Raw genomic sequence first — 19,147 nt, forward strand, 5'->3', positions numbered from 1 at the left:
GATCTGAGGAGGAGTCTTATGAGGAAGATCTGAGGAGTAGTCTGATGAGGAGGGGTCTAAGGAGTAGTCTGAGGATGATGAGTAATCTGATAAGGAGTAGTCTGAGGATGATCTGAGGATAACCTGATGACTAGTCTAGGAGTGGTCTAATAAAAATGTAAAATATTTTCAAAGAAAAAATTCTATGAATTTTATATTTTAATTCTTAGCATTATACTGAATAAAATAAACATAAATATCAAAATTGAAATTGAACACGCCAAAAATTGATAATCCACATTCAATATTTTGTAAGTGGCGTACTTTTGAATACTCGCCATACGCCTTGGAGTTCTCAATTTTGAATTCGCCTTTATTTGGGCGACCTCAGAAAAATACGCCATTAAGAAAATATTGTATGAGATTTTAAATTTGAACACGCTCTACCTTAAGGAATTAAATTTATTAAGATATATTTATATATAATAAACGATTACTTAAAAAAAAGTATTTCATCGCTTATGTAAGTTTCAAAAAAATCACGAAAATAAAAAAATCAAGATTAAAATTTTATTTTTAATTTTTCAATTTCTCAAATGGCGAAATTTTTGGGCGAACAAAAAAAATATACGCCCGGTCAAATGGCGTGTTTAACGCATCCCTAGATGAGTGTTGGCCGAGAGCTGGCGTTGTGGGGGAGTGTTGGCAGAGAGTTGTTGCTGTGCCGAGGTGTTGGCAGAGAGCTGGCGTTGAAGATGCGTGTTGGCAGAGAGTTGTTGCTGTGCCAAGGTGTTGGCAGAGAGCTGGCGTTGAAGATGCGTGTTGGCAGAGAGTTGTTGCTGTGCCAAGGTGTTGGCAGAGAGTTGTTGCTGTGCCGAAGTGTTGGCAGATAGCTGGCGCTGAAGAGGGGTGTTGGCAGAGAGCTGGCGTTGTGTCTGGGTGTTGGCAGAGAGCTGGAGTTGTGTCTGGGTGTTGGCAGAGAGTTGTTGCTGTGGAAGAGAGTTGGCAGAGAGCTGGCGTTGTGTCTGGGTGTTGGCAGAGAGTTGTTGCTGTGGGGGAGTGTTGGTACTGCTGGCTAATGAAAGCTGGCGTTGAAGAGGAGCGTTGGCAGAGAGCTGGCGTTGTGGCGGGGTGTTGGCAGAAAGTGGGCTTTGTAGAGGAGCGTTGGCTGTTAAGAGCTGTTGCTGTGGAACAGAGTTGGTAGTGCTGGCTGATGAAAGCTGGCGTTGTAGATAGAATACATATCATGTGTACTGAGGCACTGCGCGCCTCCTTACCCATTATATGTGAATTTGACACTTTACAAAACCGTTAACGTATATTTTACAACACAAACACAAACACCAACTTAACCTTAAATATTTATAAAGCCGCCAACCACTTCACCTCACTAACGTTTTCACAAACGACTTCACTACTGTAAAAAATAAACGTTCTCACTTACGAAAGTATTGCAACTCTTCCCATTGCTGTGCTTCACACAATAGTTCATATTCTTCAGTATCGCTGCTGTCGCTCCAATCGTCAGAGTCAAAGTCACTGTCAAAATAAATGTTAGTAAGTTTTGACAAAGCTAATGAAACACGTTTACCGTTTGTATCTATTGCTTTTATATATCTCCCATTATGTTTGTTGTCATAAACGCTCAAACTAACTTTACCCTTTCTCCCTCGTATCTGATAGAATGTATTTTCACGAGGAACGAAGAACAATTCTTGAACTCATGACCGTTGTAGTTTGTTATCTCAATAGTTTTCGTCATTTATATAAAAATAAAATAAAAAATAAACTTAAAAATTAATGATATCACCACCCTCACACGTATGAAAACATAGCACAAAAATAAATTTAGGTGAAGTGGTGAAATCTCACCTCTTTTTTCACCCGGTTTTTCACCCTGTTGAATTCATTGCTTTATAACTCTCTTCCTTGGTTTCTTTTTAGTTGCTTTCTTCACGTCTGTCTCCAACTTGACTGTCTTTCTTCTTCGTCCATAATGATACCAATTACTTCCACCAGTCAATGGGTCAAATGGTCGTTCATAAGGGTTTCCATACATTCCATAAGGTCCGTATGGATAAACCACTGGTGGAGAAGAAACATTTTCTTTAGTTCCATCGACTCTATTTAAATGCATTGTTTCACCTTTCATCTGGTCATTAAAGTCTTTTGCGTGTTTTGCAAACTCATCGTCCTTTCCTAAAGCATTTTCTGACTCAGTCGCAACCAAATTGGATGCTTTATTTATGAGCCCTATTTTATTTAATCTTAACTTCTTTGCAACCCAGCCTCCAATCTTTCCTTTATTTGCATCTAATGTCTTGAAACCCTTCCTCCACTCATTTTATTTACTGCGTCATAAGCTCCAAGTGCTTTTGCTCCAAATGCTAATGCTTTTGTTCCCATTGCGCCTAAAGCTGCCCAAGCTACCATTTACACCATATTAAAATCATCTCTCTTCAATATTATCTCATAAAAGTTCTCGTTACTGGAGAAAGTCAATGAAACATAAGCGTTCTCACGGGCTTCGCCCTCACCGCTTTGCAGTCTATCTAACTTCTTTCTTATCATCTATACGCTTCAAAATGTCTGAACAATTGCTAACATCTTCTACAACAATTATTTCATCATGAATGACCTTCAAGAACAAGCTCATTTAATATGCTATTAAAATCATCTCAATAATGAGTCCATCCTTTCCATCTTTAGGTAGCACAACATCTTTCATTGAAGAAGGTTCGACAAGTCTTATGTTAAACTTACTGACAAAGTTTGTTATACTATAATGCTTCGGCGGCGAATACATGTAGTTTGAAAGACATAATATAGATTCTTCAGCAAATTCACTTATACTGGATTTTATAACAATGTTCTCACGAGACCAAACCACCAATTGACAATCTTGTAAGCAATCCTGCTGAACCTTCAACTGTAAACGTCGATGGTAACATTCCACGAAGGTCATCTATTGACATCTTTGAGTCACTGTATTTAAATATTTTCTTAAAGCAATCGTCATTATCTAACCATGCAATAGCTTTGAAGTTTTCATTCGAATATACATCTGCTTCATTAAATGTAAAACCTGACTTCTTTGCAGAGATGACTTTAAAATCTATTGAGTTTGTTTCAAAATTATATGCTATGGTAACTTCTGAAGGTAATGGATGCCCTTCCGCAGTCAGTTGTTCTCTCACTACCGTTTGAAGCTTTGTGTTAAAAACTTTCATGTCATCTCCTGTATCTAAGTTCACATACACAGCAACAGGGAAACTATCTTGCTTCTTTGTTTCATCATTATATCTCAAAACATTAAAGTTCTTCAATAATATTGTTCTTCCTGCTGGAATACTTCGAACCTGTCTGATTTCAATAGCTTTCTCACCTCCTACATACTCTACCCAGTGTCTTGGATATTCATAAGTATACTGACTTTCTTGAATTTTGGTAGGTTTCATCATAACGTGTTCATAGTATATCTTTATACTCTTGTCAGTTAGACTCGGTGCTATGTTCTGAATATTTCTGACTTGCATTTTTAATGGAGATAAAATGAAGCATTTAATACATGACGTAGATGAAGACATGAATGAAAGCAGTGAAAAGCTTAACAGTTCTCTCATTCTTCCTTTCAGTAAGGACTATGAGTTCTGTTCAAATGGTGTTTATTTCTATTGTGGAAAGATGGGTTCAGGTAAGACATTTAATCACATTCGTCATATTCTTATAACAGAACGTTTAGGAAATGACTCATGTTATGACCAAATCATTATATCAGCAACTTCAGACTCTATGGACTCAACAGCGAAAACATTTATGTCAAAAGTTCAAGCCTCTGTCGTTAAAGTTCCAGATAGCGAACTCATTGAATTTCTTCAACGTTACATTCGACGTAAGAGAAATATTATGCCATCGTTGAAATTTATACAGTCAGGAATGCAAAAGACTTTCTGAGGAGATATGGAAAGAATTATTGACAAACACCACTTACGTCAGTACTCAGGAGTTTACGATATGAAACGACTGACAAACTACATTCTATCAAAACTTTCAAAATACCCCTTCAAAAAATATCCTTCAAACACTCTGCTCGTTTGACGACTTCGCCGGAAAAGGTTTAGTTTCAAAACCAGACTCACCATTAGCTAACATCATAACTAAAGTCAGACATTACCACTTAACTGCAGCAATACTTATGCAAACATGGAGGTTTTTAGCTTTAAACATAAAACGTCTCATAACTGACTTCGTTATCTTTCAAGGTTTCTCACGTTATGATATTGAACTCATTTGGAAACAGTCAGGTATAACATTACCTTTTGAAGAAATTTGGGAAGCATATAAGTCTCTCATCTCTCCTCGTTCATACCTTGAGATTCATATCATGACTAATACCATTAAAGTCAAAAATATTCCATGGGAACGACCAACATTGTTTTAAAGTTTAACCTTCAATTGACTGATGGTAAACAAATTCCATGCATCTCTGTCGCCATTTCTGTTAATATTTTTGCTGTCATTCATATCATCCACTTCCCCATCCGTTAGCTTTTGAGGATATGCGTTAGAATAGCTGTTCTTAAATGAAGGCTTTTCACCTTTGAGAGCATAAACTCTATAACTTTCTGCATACTTTATGTTTGAACCTCCTGAGCCATCATTGACATAAATTTTTATAGGCTTCCACCCTTTGTTCATGTTCCTGCTTCTTCCCTTAGCTCTTTTGTTCAGTAGTTCTACATCTTTATACACAGCACTGTCTCAGTGAATTCAACAATATTTTCATTCGTTAGCTTTACATTCAAACCCTTGTCGAGTATATTGTTCATTTCATACATATAAAAGGTTTTTATTCTATATGAAATGAGAAGCAAATCCATCTTAGCTGGTGCCGTTAATGTTCCAATTGAACCAACATCAAATGTTGACTCACGAACGACAAACAATATTGTCATAAAGAACTATAGTTCAGAGTGTTTGAAAGAAAAAGAACCAGAACTTAAGTCGGTGAATTTAAACACAGCTTCAAACGCTAACGCTACATCAGATGTTAAGTTAGAGTATCCACCACTGGACCAAATTCTTTCAAGAGAAGCCAACGACAACCCTTACACAAATGTTCAAACAAATCCTTCAGATAACGTAGACCATTACCTTCTTCAGTTATACCAAACAATTTTACTCAAAGACGATAAGAAGCTTTTGAAATCTTATAAGCAAGAACCAAATAATTCTAACAAAGGAGGATTGAAAATGTTATATCACGAATAACAGGGAAACAATGTGTCATTGACTATCTCGACCCTGAAATCGAATGCTGTGGTCAAACGCCAATATTCATGAAAATAGGTAACATCCGCATCATTGAAACACCAGGAACTACAGGAGTTGAGTTTAAGTATAGATATTCGAACGAGTATACAAACTATCTCTGATGATATAAGTTTGTTTGAAATATGTTTTAGTAAATTAAAGCAGTCAGGACCTTCGGTCTTGGCGCTTTGCGCCGTCAGTCAAAAAATTTCAAGTTAGCAATTTGTAATATCTATCCAAACTTCTTCAACAGTATCGACTCATCTTCATAATGCAAACCTAATCTTATTGACTTGGTGCAGTTTTCACTAACACAATATTTTTCTGTTCTCTGACTGACATAACTAACTCATTTGTTTCATCAAACAGCAACAAAAGTTCATGACCTAATACATAACATTCATACTTTATTTTTAGCTCTGAGTTCTCTTGTAAGCTGTTGCATTTAATATTTTCTAAAAAGTCAACTTCAACAGTCATTCGCACTGGTGCCTTCAGTTCTACAGGCTCTCTTGAAAGTCAACAAGTCTGAATTCATGTCTTTCAAATTATGAGGACTTGCGAAACCCATTTACCTAAATGAGTTGCTAGACAGGAACGTTTGGAATGAACATTGAATTTACTTCATAACAGAAAGACTTATATTCTACTGAACCTTTACTATTAACTCCTGAAATACCTGTGACATTAGCTATTTTTGACTCAATGTAAAAAATTGCATAACATACATATGGACAGATTTCATCTCAAATCGTTTTGTCAACATTTTCAAAGGAAATGTCATATGGTAACTCCCAGAAGCAATTGAACTCTATGACTCATTCTTGGTATCTTAAACTCTTTTCGCTGCTGAACTTCAATGTTCCTCAGAAGAAGAGTTCGACATCTATGTTGTCAATAGTTTCTTCATTTATGAGAGTATCTATGACTCCAGCAATTTTATCTATTCTATACCCAGCTCTGTTAGGAAATGTTATAACATTCTTTTGTCATCTATTTCAATCTCTATGAAATCTGTTTCATCTGTTATGACAAAAGTTGCGATAGTATTGAAGTCAACACCTCTGAAAGCAAGCGCTTCATTCTGAAGACCTAAGTTTGTTTGTAGCTTTACTGTCCGTATTCGTTTGGGTCTGTACTTTGCAAATAGAACAACATTTTATTCTCATTAAAATATGACTATTGCTGCATATGCGTATGAAACAAATGAAGCAAGAAGAGCACATGAACTAGTAAACGAAAACTCAACTTTAACCATTGAAGGCAATGATTTAGTCACTTGACGATGGAAAAACTAAAAAAGTCATTGATTTCGATACTTTTAACACTTATGACCCATTCATTACAATAAGTAAGTTCCTATCATAAATGATGGAACGGTGCAATATATAAATTCTACAGTAGATGCCTCATTAGTGAAAGTATTAAATGTTCTCATTGAATTGTTAAAAGAGCTTTCGATTTGACGACAACATTAAATGCCTAAAGAATTTAGTCATGAATGAGAACAAATTCTCGGCGTTGCTGGTAGCAGTAATGATGTACACCTTATGACATTAGAATATTATAACGAACATAAAGATGAACTGAAAGGAGAGAAGGGTGACACCGGACCTCAAGGACCACAAGGAATACAGGAATACAAGGAATACAAGGACCTCAAGGCGAAACGGTTTGGATGGTGAAGATGGAAAGGATGGAAAAACTGCTAAATCATGGATATGGAACCTTATAAATACTGGTTTAACAGCTGCTTCATATGGAGTTCTTCAATACCAAATCGGAAATATGGGCAGTACTTGGTGAAGAAGTTTTAGATGACGTTAAAAATGCTTTGAACTTCATTTCAAATGGTTCGGATACTATTAAAACTTTATCTGGTTGGATGCAAGAAACAAGGAGTCAAATAGATACTGTAAGACGTATAGCAAACAATGCACGTACGGGATTGGATACTTTACGAGAAGCACAAAATACACTAAAGGAAGCAAATGATTTCATGCTCAGTATCAGACATGCATGGATTGGCTTAAAGGTATTGACAAATCTTTAAAAAATCACAGTCAGTCTATTTGACTGATACAAAGAAAGTATAGATTTTTTACATAGTGCTATGGACGTACATGATGGAAGCATAAGGAACTTACTTAATGCTAACAATAACTTACAGGAACTATTAAAGCATTTATAAAGTCTTTGTAAAACCTGGTGCTCTAACATTTAGGTCTTTGAGAGCAAGAGCATTGAAGTCAAGAGATGCAGAAACTCCAACAGAACCTACAGAAGGAACTGAAACACAGAAACTCCAGAAGAACACCAAAACCAACAGCTAATGAAATATTGTTCGAATATTTTCCAAGGTACTCTGTTCTCATTGCATACATTCAAGAAATACTTAAGAAAGCAGACTTGACTTTAGGAGATGATGAAAGTTCTGTATATCTTTCGTTCCAGTTTCAAATAGCAGAACTTTTGAGACAGATATGCTTAATGTATGACAACATCTCTGATTTCGCAAGATATGATGACGACCATGACCCCGAACACGGTGAAGAAGAAGTTTTACAAACATCCATTAAGACAGGAAAGGTTTTAACTCAAAGTCTCATTATTGACACCAAAGATGGCGAAGTGGACGTTCTTCAAGAGCTGAAGAAAAATACTTCTTCGGGAGGTGGTGGTAGGCATGAACTTGAAATAAATGAGATAGAAGAGAAATTAGCCGAAAAAGCAGATAAAACCATGTTCATTATATAAGTTCAGACGAAGATTATAACAGACTACCATGGATATTTAACACGAACTGAAGAAAGAGTGAAGACAAAAGATGTTAATGAAAGAAGATATAAATACATTCGTGCTGAAGGTTATGACATACGCTGTACTGTACAGTATGACACAGGTAAAGCACCAGAAGCATTTGGTTATAACAATGAAATTTATGCCTCTAGTTTCTTTGTTAACGGTGTATTAGTTGAACCAAGATTTACTTTGAAAGTTAAGGCAAAAATAACTTTTGAAGATGCTATTAAAAGTAAAGCTGACAAGAACCATACACATGAATCCTTCACTACTGTTAGAGCAGACGACATAATATTGAACTATACCCCTGGTTCAAGTGCACCTTTAGAGAATCCAAGTACAAGCGTAAAAGATACACTAAACTCCTTAAATAACAAATGTATGAATATCGAAGGTCATGTCAGAAACTTTGAAACACATGAACTACCAGCAATGTTAGATAAGAAAGCAGATAAAGAACATACACATAACTCCTTCTCAACTGTTGCTATAGAAAGTATTGAAGGAACGGTTGGCGGAACTGGTGGGGATGCATTATATTATAAACCTCCTAACTTTCCACAAGGTTTAACATCGAATGAAAACATAACAACGAAGAAAGACATTAGCTGTAAAAATGTTTATGTCATGGATGATGAAAATAATGTTAAATTCACTGCTCAAGATTTATATGATAAGAAAGCCGACAAAACTTATGTAGATGAAAATTATGCAAAGAAGTCGGAAGTAAATGCTGCGGTTAATGGAAAAGCTGATAAAGAGCACGTGCATGAAGAATTTCAAACAATCAGGATTAAAGAAATTAATGCATACATTGAAGAAGTAACAAAAACAGGAAGAGACGGTACCCTTTAGTTGAACAAAATATTTATCCTCTCTACTTTCCTAATGGTTTAATAACAAACAATATAAATATTGTAGATGGCGATGGATTTATAAATGTTAAACATGAACTTCAAACAATGAAGACTCAGATTCTTGAAACCATATATCCTATAGGCTCTATTTATACGTCAATGAATTCAACAAATCCGGCAAGTGTTTTAGGTTTTGGTACGTGGCAGCAGATTGTAGATAAATTCTTATACTGTGCTAACTCTTCAAAGCAAACAGGAGGCTCAAAGAAAATTAAAGAAGCAAACTTACCTGCGCACACTCATACAGGAACTACAAACTTTTCTGGCGACCATAGCCACTCATTAAGAGACCACCCATTATACAACTCAGACTATAAAGCTGGCAATGACGTTTTATCTCTATCTTATAACAATTCAGCAAAAAAGACTTTTCGACCAACTGAAAGGAGGAAATCATGTCCATACTTTCACAACAAATCCAACAGGCTCGGGTGCAGATTATATGCCACCATTTATGACTGTATTCGCATGGTACCGCGTTCAATGAACGCGCTTGAGCCTAGACCCTTTGGGTCAAGGCTTACCGTCTTGAATAAAATCTTTAACTTTACATAAATGAGCTTGAAAGAAGTATTCGAACAACATCCATGGAGGTCATTTAAGAAATTCAATGAAGCTGCAAAGAGTTGGGGATTTACTAACAGAGCTGAAGTGAAAAGGTTTTTGACAAAAATGTTGTACATCAAACAAAAATAAACCCTTACGACTACTTTTTACCAATTTACTCCAACGCTCCTGACGCATACCAATTTGACACTCTCGTTCAGAGTAAGAAAGGAAGAAAGCCACCATTCCTCATCTTCATTAATGTTAACACTCGCAAAGCATATGCATATCCAATGAAAAATAAAGGAACTCGTGAAGTGTTAAGAGTTTTACAAAAGTTTGTAGCAGAACATAGCCCAAGTACTTTAACATCAGACCAAGACGGTGCATACCTCAGCAATGAAATCACAGATTTTCTCATTAAGCATAACATAACTCACTACACTACTGAAGACCATAACCATAACATACTCGGCATCATAAACCGCTTCATAAGAACGCTCAGAGATTTAAACCAAGAGCGAGACTTTACTGAAGAAACAATGAAACATTTTCTCGAAGTATATAATTCCTCAACGCATTCTACAACAGGACATACACCAAATTCAATGACACAACAACAAGAAGAAAAGTATATACAAAAGAAACGAAGTCAAACACAAAATATCAGAAATTCAACACAATTTACCCTCATTCCTGGAACAAAAGTTCGTGTAGTTCTTGACGACAAACCGTTGACAAAGAAACGTTTAAGGTTAAGTAGAAACTATTATATCGTAGACTCTACGCAATGTAATGGATATCTTATAAAAGCTGTTGACGACTCCATTGCGTTTTATCCTCGTCATAAATTAGTTGAAAGTAGTAATGGCAAACTTGCTGAAACCATTGACGAAGCAAAGCGAGGAGTGGTTATTGAAATACTTGGCTATAACATAAACGATGACACTTATAAAGTAAGATATGAAGGAGGCGTTGAAGATGTTATACAATCTAAGAACTTGAGAGAGTCGAAGCCAACACATCTGGGACCATTAGAGCGGGAGTACTGGAAAGACAAAAATATGCCAGAAAGAATAAGAAAATTCTTCTAAACTTTTTCATTAGATGTAAATCAGACAAAAATAATGTTTAGGTGAAGAGGTGAGATTTCACCTCTTTTTTCACCCTCGTGAATTTTCATGAATTTCCTTAAGATAGAAAAAATAAAGTTAGTTTTATTTTTATTTATTTTTTTATTTTGTATAAAAGATATGATTTCAACAATCGGCACAACAACAATTCAAGCTGCGAACGGCGGGACTCTGTCCACAACTACAGCACCAAACTCGTTAGTCATGAATCCTACGTCAATGTTGGTAGAGATGAAAAGCTTTATTCCTTCTTCATATACTTTTGAAACAGAAATCCAGAAGATAAAGCAAGAACTTTTAACAAGTAATTTAGACTGTAGTGCAAAAGATGAAACAAATGAACAGTATCTTTATGAAATGGAGGACCTCATCGACCATTTGCCTAAACTACCTGAAATTCAGCAGCAAAAACTAACTATTCCTGAATTCGACGAAATTGAAGTCAAAGCAACTGACTCAGTAGAAATTAAGAAATTCATACGTAAAGTAAATTATGAATTCCTTGGTTTTCATTGCAACCATAAAGTTATGGACAAAGAATGCGACATGGTTTATAAAAATATTTCTGACCTTTACAAATCCGAAGAATTTAAGACATACGATAACTTTGTTTCATTAGTTGCAAAATGTGTTTGGGAAATAAGAGATAAAGATAGAAGAGGCAAAGTATGGAACGAACAAATAAGACCCGCTATGTTTGAGATGAAGAGAGCAATTGACGCTTTAGTTGTTTTAGCTGGTAATGTTTCAATGTATAACGCAAAAACGATGCCGCAATGTTCAAAATGTAAAGCAGCAATAAGAAAATATAACTACTCAGTCAAAGAGATAGAAAGAATGCGAAACGACTATGCAGACTTAAAGAAAGAAGCAGAAAAGCCAGCAGAAGATAAAATGGATATGTTGACATTTCTTAATAAAAACTATCCAACAGCAGAAGATTTCCTTCTGTCTGACGTCAAGAAGAGATATAAAGAGACTTTCGGCATGATTAAAACATTCAATGTACTAAAAGAAGAAATAGAAGCTACGAAATTGTTTAGGATTTCAAATATACATCGTACAATTCATGTAAAACGCTTGTGAAAAAAGAGGTGAAAAAACAGGTGAAAAAAGAGGTGAAATCTCACCTCTTCACCTAAATTTATTTTTGTTCAAAGCTTCCACGAGAGAAAAGATTCCTCATTCGCTAAGGATTCCAAAAATGAAAAAATCATTGATTTCGGCTGAGAAAAAACGGCAAAACCCTTCTTCCACGGGAATAAAGAAATAAAGAAGAAATAAAGTTAGTTTTATTTTTATTTATTTTTTTATTTTGTATGTAAAGACAGTAATGTCAACATCAGAGAACACAACAACAGTTATAGTCCATGAAGCTATAAATGAAGAATACGAGTACATACAGTATAAAAACAGTTACGTCTCATTCGTTCAGTCAAAGACGATATGTACAAATGCAAAGTATAATGAATGCTCTTCGTTCTACAAAGCAAGCATATCATTGGTTTGAAAACCAACAGACAAAAGAACTTTTAGAAGAATTTCCTCATATGATTGCTTCCCTCGGAAAACCGAGGGAAGAGATTCCGTATGAAAATCGCAAGAATTTGGCTCCTGGTTTGAAAGGTTATTATGTTCATAGACTTTTAGTAAACGCTGTAGCAATGTGGACTTCACCTCGTTATGCTTGTTATATTTTCATGATGTTAGATGAACTATATAAAGCAGAACGTGGAGAGTTGGAAAAGAAACTTCATGCAAAAGATGAAGTCATTGAATCCAAAGACAAAAGCATACAGAAAAGAATACCGCGTTCAGTACCAAAAGGAAAGGAAAAGAGTTATAAGTATATGATATATACTGAAGAGTTGGAGAAAGAAGAAGATAAAGATATGGTTATGTTACATTTAGTCAGAAGAAACAACAAGAGCTTTTATGACTTAGCTAAGATATATAAATCTGACAGAAACTGGTTCTATCGTGAAAACTTACCGATTTCAATGACACCGAATGAACAAATAAAGGAAATTGTCAAAAATACTCTTCCTCAAACACACTATGACATCAAAGGTTGTACAATACTTACATTCAAAGAAGACTTAACATTACTGAAGGAAAAAATAACATAATATTTCGACAACTTCAAAGAGGAAGAATGAAAAAAAATCTCGTCGGGTGCCACGTTAGGACCATAGTGGAGAAAACCACGATAAAAAACAAAACCCTTCGTCGATTATGATCGACACTGATAACATTAACGATAACATTCATTTTTGCATTAATCCTGCTGTGTTGTCTAAATGTCATGTTGTCATCATTTTTCAGTTGCGATGGAATATATCTAACCCTCCCGTTAACTAATAAACTTGACGATCAGACGATTCTCTCTTCGTCAATTATGTTCGACACTGATAACATAAACGATAACATAAACGATAACATTAACGATAACATTCATTTTTGCATTAATCCTGCTGTGTTGTCTAAATGTCATGTTGTCAGTAATTTTAAGAGAAGTTAATTAACCTGGTGACACATGGTGACGTGGTGACATAGTGACATGGTAACACCTTCAGTTATTCAAAAATAAATTTTCTTATAAAGCTTCAGGGTCTATTTCTTCAACCATTTCACTTCCTTCGTCAATGTCAATAGAAGCTTCTTCAACCTTTGGTAAGAATTTCTGTATAACATCTTTGTTCGTTATTGTCTTCAGAGATGAAGGATAATATTTCACATTTGTTTCACCCTTCTTATATTCTTTCTGTTCGGAAAGATTTAAAGCAATACTGAAGAAGTCAATTTAGAGTTCTTTATACAGTATAATGAGTATCTTTGACATTCACGAAGAAACTCTTTTGTTTCAAAACTACTGCTAACTCTCGTGAAGTATAACGTTTGCGGTCAATGACGATAGCTAATGGTCTGACATACTGACCAAACTTAGATTCTTTCACAAACTTCTTGTTAAAGATAACATTAACATTTGAAGCATTATTGAACTCATTCTTGATGGCAGTAGCGAGAGCATTGTATGAAAAGAACTTGCAATCTTGCATGTGTTTCATTAAAATAAAAATATTAAATTATTTTGAAAAATAACTTAAAAAAATCTAATCTAATTTTTTCAAAAAATATTTTTTTATTTCCTACTAAAGATGTATCGGAAGTTGTCTAAGTTAGAACACTCGGAAATAAAACAACTTCTTACAGAAGCTAACATAGATGTTGCAAAGCATTACGCAACAAACAAAAAAGCACTCGCTGACATCCTCAATGACTATAATGGTGCAATAAGTTATGATAGAATTCATGAGTTCATAAAGCCGCAACGCGGCGAGGACGAAGTCCATGCAAGAGCATTTCCTTTAAATGACGTTGCTATTGACTTATATCATAAACGTTCAGTACCTCATGAAGTAAGAAGAGAAATGTTTGACATAACAAATGCAAACGTTGGTGAAACAAGAAGAAGAGACGACACAATGAAACAACAGAGAAGAGAGATGTTTAAGAGCGCTATAGAACAAGTTCGCAAAGCTAACGATGTCATTCGTTCCATTGACGACAAACCAAAAGAAGGTGAGAGATGGTTAAAGAAAGATGAAGAGAATAGGAAGAGGAATGTTAAGACAGGCAATAGACTCATTGACTTTAACATCGAAGCTTTAGATGAACCAAACAGAGACTACTTACACAAACATTTCGGTAAGGTTTTCATGAGACTCTTAGAGAAGATTAAAATAAACTCCCACAAAGATGGATGGTATGTTATAAACTTGGTGGAAAGTATGAATGTTCTACGTTAAACCTCAATAATATTGGAACATTACTACATCAGCTCTTGAAGGAGAACTTTATATCAGAGATAGAAGCAAATGCTGCAGGTATTGTTGAAATGCACTATGACTTCTTCTTGACAAACATAAAGAATCTTACTGAAATAAAGATGTATGATTTAACAGAATATGAAGGCTTAACGATGTCAGATGTAAAGAAAGGCAAACCAAAAAAGAGACCATATAGAGATGAAAGCACACTGACAAATGACCAGAAAGCCATTTTGGAAGCTCTTAAGCAAACAGGAAACCCAGCACTTATAGAAAGCTTTTGGAAAGATAATGGTGAAAAGAAGTTTTTATAAGAAGAGAAGCGGTCAGTTCTGGAAGTATCTTTGCACATTACCTATAAATCTTGAACGCTACCAAATCTTCAATGAACTGAACAAAAGAACTGCAACACTTATGACAGAAGATAACTGCTTCGTTTATGCTTGCATTCAGGCTGGAGTAAATGAAGAAACTATTGACCACATGAGAGAAGTCATTCGTGTTAGAGACTTTCCTCAAAGTAAAGTACAAGAAATTTCTGACGCAACAGGTATAGCATTTAATGTTACCATTGGTTACTTCAATGACTCAAGACATAATGAAATAAAGAGATATATACCAAAAGAATGTGAAACTGTTCGAACTATTGACTTACTTCTTGTTGAAGACCACTACATGCTAAATGAAAGATTACCAATGACAACATATTTCATTCGCAACTATATAGAAATCTTGAAGGAGTGTGGTGGAATGAACATTGAGAAACAGATGAAGATTTATACAAAGAGAGAGAACAAATATGTAGTTCGTTATGATAGAACAACACCGTTATGGGATGTTATGAAAACATTGTGGGAGTGCAAATATTTCGAACCTATTTCTTATGGAGAACTTTTCACATATACGACTGACTTATATATAAACAGAACCTTGCACCATTTAAAGATTTGACATATGCTCCAAAGTATTGTGTACAACTGAAGAAGAAAGCCGAGTCAAAAGAAGTAAATAAAGCTAAATGTAAGTTCATTCCTGAGCACGTTTTCTTTGCTGACTTTGAATGTAGCACTGATGAGTTTCATAAAGCTTTAACATTTGTTATGACGTGAAGATGGTTCAGTGAGTGAAAGCATTTGGGGTCAGAACTGTGCAACAGAATTTTTGGAACGACTTCCTGACAAGAGTTTAATATATTTCCATAACCTCAGTTATGATATAAACTTCATCTTAAGACACATGACAGAAGTGAAAGGAACTCCCATCATTAAAGGTTCACGAACAATGCAGATAACGGGAATTATAAAGGTAAAGCAATCATTATTAAAGATTCATACACTGTTATAAATAAGAAGCTTAAACTATTTCCTGAAATGTTTCATTTGCAGTGTGGTGAAAAGGAAGTATTTCCATATCAATATTATTCAAGTCTTTATTAGCAAATGACAACAGAACTGGTGTCATTTCTGAAGCATGTAAGTTTATCCAGGATGCGGATACGTTCATGAAAAACATAGATTCCATCAAAGGTTGCAGAATAGATGAAACCACTTCGACTTAGAAAAGTATAGCACATTTTATTGCAAACAAGATGTAAGAATTTTAAGAGAAGGTTTTGTTAAGTTCCGCAATGATATTTAAAAGAATTTGATTTAAAAGTTTATGACTACGTTAGTATTTGTTCAATTGCTAACAAATTATTTGAGAACAGAGTGTACTTCCCGAATGGAAATTTATATGACCTCTCAAATAAACCAAGAGAATTTATTTCACGCTGTATTCAAGGTGGAAGATGTATGCTGTCAGATAACATTAAACAAAAGAGCGAAAAGAAACTCATTGCTGACTTCGACGCTGTTTCATTATATCCATCAGCTATAGCAAGACTTTATACTTTAGAAGGTATTCCAAAGGTTATGAAGAAAGAAATGTTAAGCACAGAGTATCTCATGAGACATTTATTCGATGACGACCAAAAGGAACCCATTGGTGAAAAGTTTATGTCTGGCTTCTTTGTTCTCATTAAGATAACAGAGATTGGCATACATAGACACTTTCCTTTAATAGTTTGTGACCCTGAACTAAATCCAGAACTTAACGTTCCCAGAAGTTCAAACACTTGCTGTTTAATGTATGTTGACCATATAACATTACAAGACCTCATAAAATATCAAGGTGTCAAATGTGAAGTGTTGCAAGGATACTATTACGATGGAAACAGAGATATTAGAATAAGAGATGAAGTAAAGAAGTTGTTTGAGTTAAGGTTAAAGTATAAGAAAGAAGGAAATCCTTTGCAAGAAAATATAAAGCTCATTCTGAACAGTATTTATGGCAAAACTATTCTATCTCCTATTGAGTCAAAAATAACCATAGTAAATGACAAAGATGCTATAAGATATGCCATCAGAAACTACAACCATATAGTGAAGTTCGAAGGTTTGGATGGTTCAGATAAAACTATTTTCAAGCTACCGAAAAGCATTTGCAGACACTTTAACTTCTGTCCACTTGGTGTTAATATTCTATCTATGTCAAAACGTATTATGAATGAAGTATTCTGTACTGCTGAAGATATGGGCTTCAAATATTTTACCAGGACTGTGATAGCATGCATATTTTCAATGAAGACATACCAAAGCTTGCAGCAGAGTTTGAAGAATACGTTATGAAGAGTTCTATTGGAAAAACCTTGGTCAATTTCATTCTGACTTCGCAGAAATAACACAAAAGGAAAACAAAGTTTAGCATACAAGTCAATATTTTGTGGAAAGAAGACCTACATAGACTTACTCACTAACGATTTAAATGAAGTTGCATTCCATGCACGTTGCAAAGGTGTCAAACAAGACGTCCTTGCTTTAACAGCAAATGAAATGTTTCCTGAAGCTATACAATGCTATTACAATGAAGATAAGAACATTCACATACCTGTTGGAACATATGACAAAGACTCTGAGTTCAGTTTAATGAAACTTTACAAAGCATTTCATGACGGTCAAGAGATTGGATTTGACTTATGTAAGTTTTCTGCTACACTGCATTTGAAAGAAGTTTAACTTCTCAATAACGACTAAAACAAGCTTTATTCGTAAGTTGAAGTTCTGAGGTCATTTATTTTTGTCAGCAATGAGGTCATTCGTGATAAAATTAAGCCGCTTAGCGGCAAGGGCGAAGCCCATAAGGTCATATATTTTTGTCATTTATGTATAACCATTGTCTCTCTTAAACTTTGCAATAGACAGCTTTGTTCTTCTTCCTTCTACATCTGTAATGTTTATATAATCTTTGTTATACTGTCTTAAGACATTCATTCGTCTGTATTGAGTTCCCATGAAATAGTAGTAGTTCTCTAACGTGTGATATGAGTATTGTATAATTTCAACAGCGTCTTCAGGAAGAGAGTCAACAATGTCAAACCAATAGCCATTTGAACCAGAAATATTTCTCATGTTTTCTCTTCTTGTCGTCCATCTTAAGTTCGAGATATGAAAGTCTCCTCTGTCTCTGTTTATATGGTCTACTTCACGAAGTCCTTCAGGGTTCGGAATGAAAGTTTCTGCAACTATTCTATGTTTCATCAGCTTGTGTTTGTTTAAATTTACACAAATATAACCATCTCCTTGGTCAAACTCACTAACAACTCTTTTATTGCTTATACGTCTAATTGGATAAGGGTACTCTGAAAAGATTTCATAGTCATTGTCATGTTCGAGTGTTTGCCAATGTCCTTCACCTTCCATGCTTTTCACTCAAATAAAATTTTCAGAAAAAAATAAAACTAGCGTAGATTTTACAATACTGCGATGGTAGAGTTTAAGAGTTCTGCTTCAATGTAGAGACAGTCCTTATGGTCTGGAGGTAAGAACACTGGGCAGTTATGGTCATGAGTGGAGAACATGTCTATCCAAAACTCACGATTGAAGCCAGTTAATTTATAGTATTTAGGGTTAGGAAGTGGTGAATTTCTTGTATGACCAATGAACTCATTTTCAACTCCCTTACTTAAGTTTGAATATAATATAGCTTGCTTTCTATCCCAAATGCCAGGTGTTACAATCTTTGAAAATTCATTTTTCCTCGGAAGCATTGCATCATAATTGAAAACATTCTTGAAATCATCACTTGGTTCAGAGATTTGAAATCTTATACGTAATGGATTTTCTTTCTCTTTAGCGACTTCATTGAATGGTGAGAATACAACAAACTGACAGTCGTGTGTTCCATCTTCATTTTCATTAAATTCATAATGAAAGTCTATAAGTTGTGGCTGACTACCTTCTTCTTTCAGTTGTGCAAGAAACTCACGTAAAGGCTGTAAAGTTTGTACTTCAATGTTGAACTTTTTCTCGAACATTTCATTAAATGAAATCATACATTGTTGCAATGTTGTATCGTCTTTAAAGTATTTGTATATGTGAATGTTTTGGGCGCTTAAAGACTGTTCGTCATTTTCTATCTCGACTTGAAGTATAAAGTCAACCTTTCTGAAAGCACGTGTTAGATACATAGATGTTATGCCAATGTACTTCTCTTCATTTATGTTCACAATCCAGTCTGTTGGAAACTTAAACGTTACTCTGTTCCCCTTTATTTTGACGTCAGGGTTTTCACTACTGAACGCAACAGA

At 35.0% G+C, this 19,147-nt stretch overlaps 7 protein-coding genes and 6 pseudogenes across 13 annotated transcripts, besides 2 other annotated features; 9 read left to right on the forward strand and 4 right to left on the reverse strand.

The window, feature by feature from the left end:
* Window positions 1-1,227: 1,227 nt before the first annotated feature.
* Window positions 1,228-1,910: a terminal%2Cinverted (terminal inverted repeat of Maverick transposon ID:TVAGG3_1008190).
* Window positions 1,228-19,147: part of a mobile genetic element that runs on past the window's edge.
* TVAGG3_1008200 lies at window positions 1,950-2,412 on the reverse strand (annotated as a pseudogene). Its single transcript has one exon. A coding segment is annotated over exon 1 (463 nt).
* Window positions 2,878-3,515, reverse strand: TVAGG3_1008210 (uncharacterized protein; the record flags this gene model as incomplete). Its single annotated transcript, XM_051254473.1, has 1 exon — window positions 2,878-3,515. A coding segment is annotated over one exon (638 nt), but the record flags the coding sequence as incomplete, so codon positions are not given.
* TVAGG3_1008220 (uncharacterized protein) lies at window positions 4,843-5,230 on the forward strand (the record flags this gene model as incomplete). Its single annotated transcript, XM_051254474.1, has 1 exon — window positions 4,843-5,230. A coding segment is annotated over one exon (388 nt), but the record flags the coding sequence as incomplete, so codon positions are not given.
* On the forward strand, window positions 7,783-9,320 carry TVAGG3_1008230 (annotated as a pseudogene). The gene has a single exon. A coding segment is annotated over exon 1 (1,538 nt).
* On the forward strand, window positions 9,567-10,070 carry TVAGG3_1008240 (annotated as a pseudogene). Its single transcript has one exon. A coding segment is annotated over exon 1 (504 nt).
* Window positions 10,100-10,651, forward strand: TVAGG3_1008250 (integrase core domain containing protein family; the record flags this gene model as incomplete). The annotated part of the gene is made up of 1 exon (XM_051254475.1): window positions 10,100-10,651. One exon carries the CDS (start codon window positions 10,100-10,102, stop codon window positions 10,649-10,651), a length of 552 nt encoding a protein of 183 aa, XP_051080049.1.
* TVAGG3_1008260 (organellar and viral DNA polymerase type B) lies at window positions 10,811-11,559 on the forward strand (the record flags this gene model as incomplete). Its single annotated transcript, XM_051254476.1, has 1 exon — window positions 10,811-11,559. A coding segment is annotated over one exon (749 nt), but the record flags the coding sequence as incomplete, so codon positions are not given.
* Window positions 12,394-12,819, forward strand: TVAGG3_1008270 (uncharacterized protein; the record flags this gene model as incomplete). The annotated part of the gene is made up of 1 exon (XM_051254477.1): window positions 12,394-12,819. The coding sequence occupies one exon, from the start codon at window positions 12,394-12,396 to the stop codon at window positions 12,817-12,819; it is 426 nt and encodes a 141-aa protein (XP_051080051.1).
* Window positions 13,287-13,758, reverse strand: TVAGG3_1008280 (annotated as a pseudogene). Its single transcript has one exon. A coding segment is annotated over exon 1 (472 nt).
* On the forward strand, window positions 13,849-14,494 carry TVAGG3_1008290 (organellar and viral DNA polymerase type B; the record flags this gene model as incomplete). Its single annotated transcript, XM_051254478.1, has 1 exon — window positions 13,849-14,494. A coding segment is annotated over one exon (646 nt), but the record flags the coding sequence as incomplete, so codon positions are not given.
* On the forward strand, window positions 15,757-16,777 carry TVAGG3_1008300 (annotated as a pseudogene). The gene has a single exon. A coding segment is annotated over exon 1 (1,021 nt).
* TVAGG3_1008310 lies at window positions 17,068-17,625 on the forward strand (annotated as a pseudogene). Its single transcript has one exon. A coding segment is annotated over exon 1 (558 nt).
* On the reverse strand, window positions 17,721-18,260 carry TVAGG3_1008320 (HNH endonuclease family; the record flags this gene model as incomplete). Its single annotated transcript, XM_051254479.1, has 1 exon — window positions 17,721-18,260. The coding sequence occupies one exon, from the start codon at window positions 18,258-18,260 to the stop codon at window positions 17,721-17,723; it is 540 nt and encodes a 179-aa protein (XP_051080053.1).

The sequence above is a fragment of the Trichomonas vaginalis genome, chromosome I (assembly GCF_026262505.1).
Source record: "Trichomonas vaginalis G3 chromosome I, whole genome shotgun sequence".
Classification (NCBI taxonomy): Eukaryota; Parabasalia; order Trichomonadida; family Trichomonadidae; genus Trichomonas; species Trichomonas vaginalis.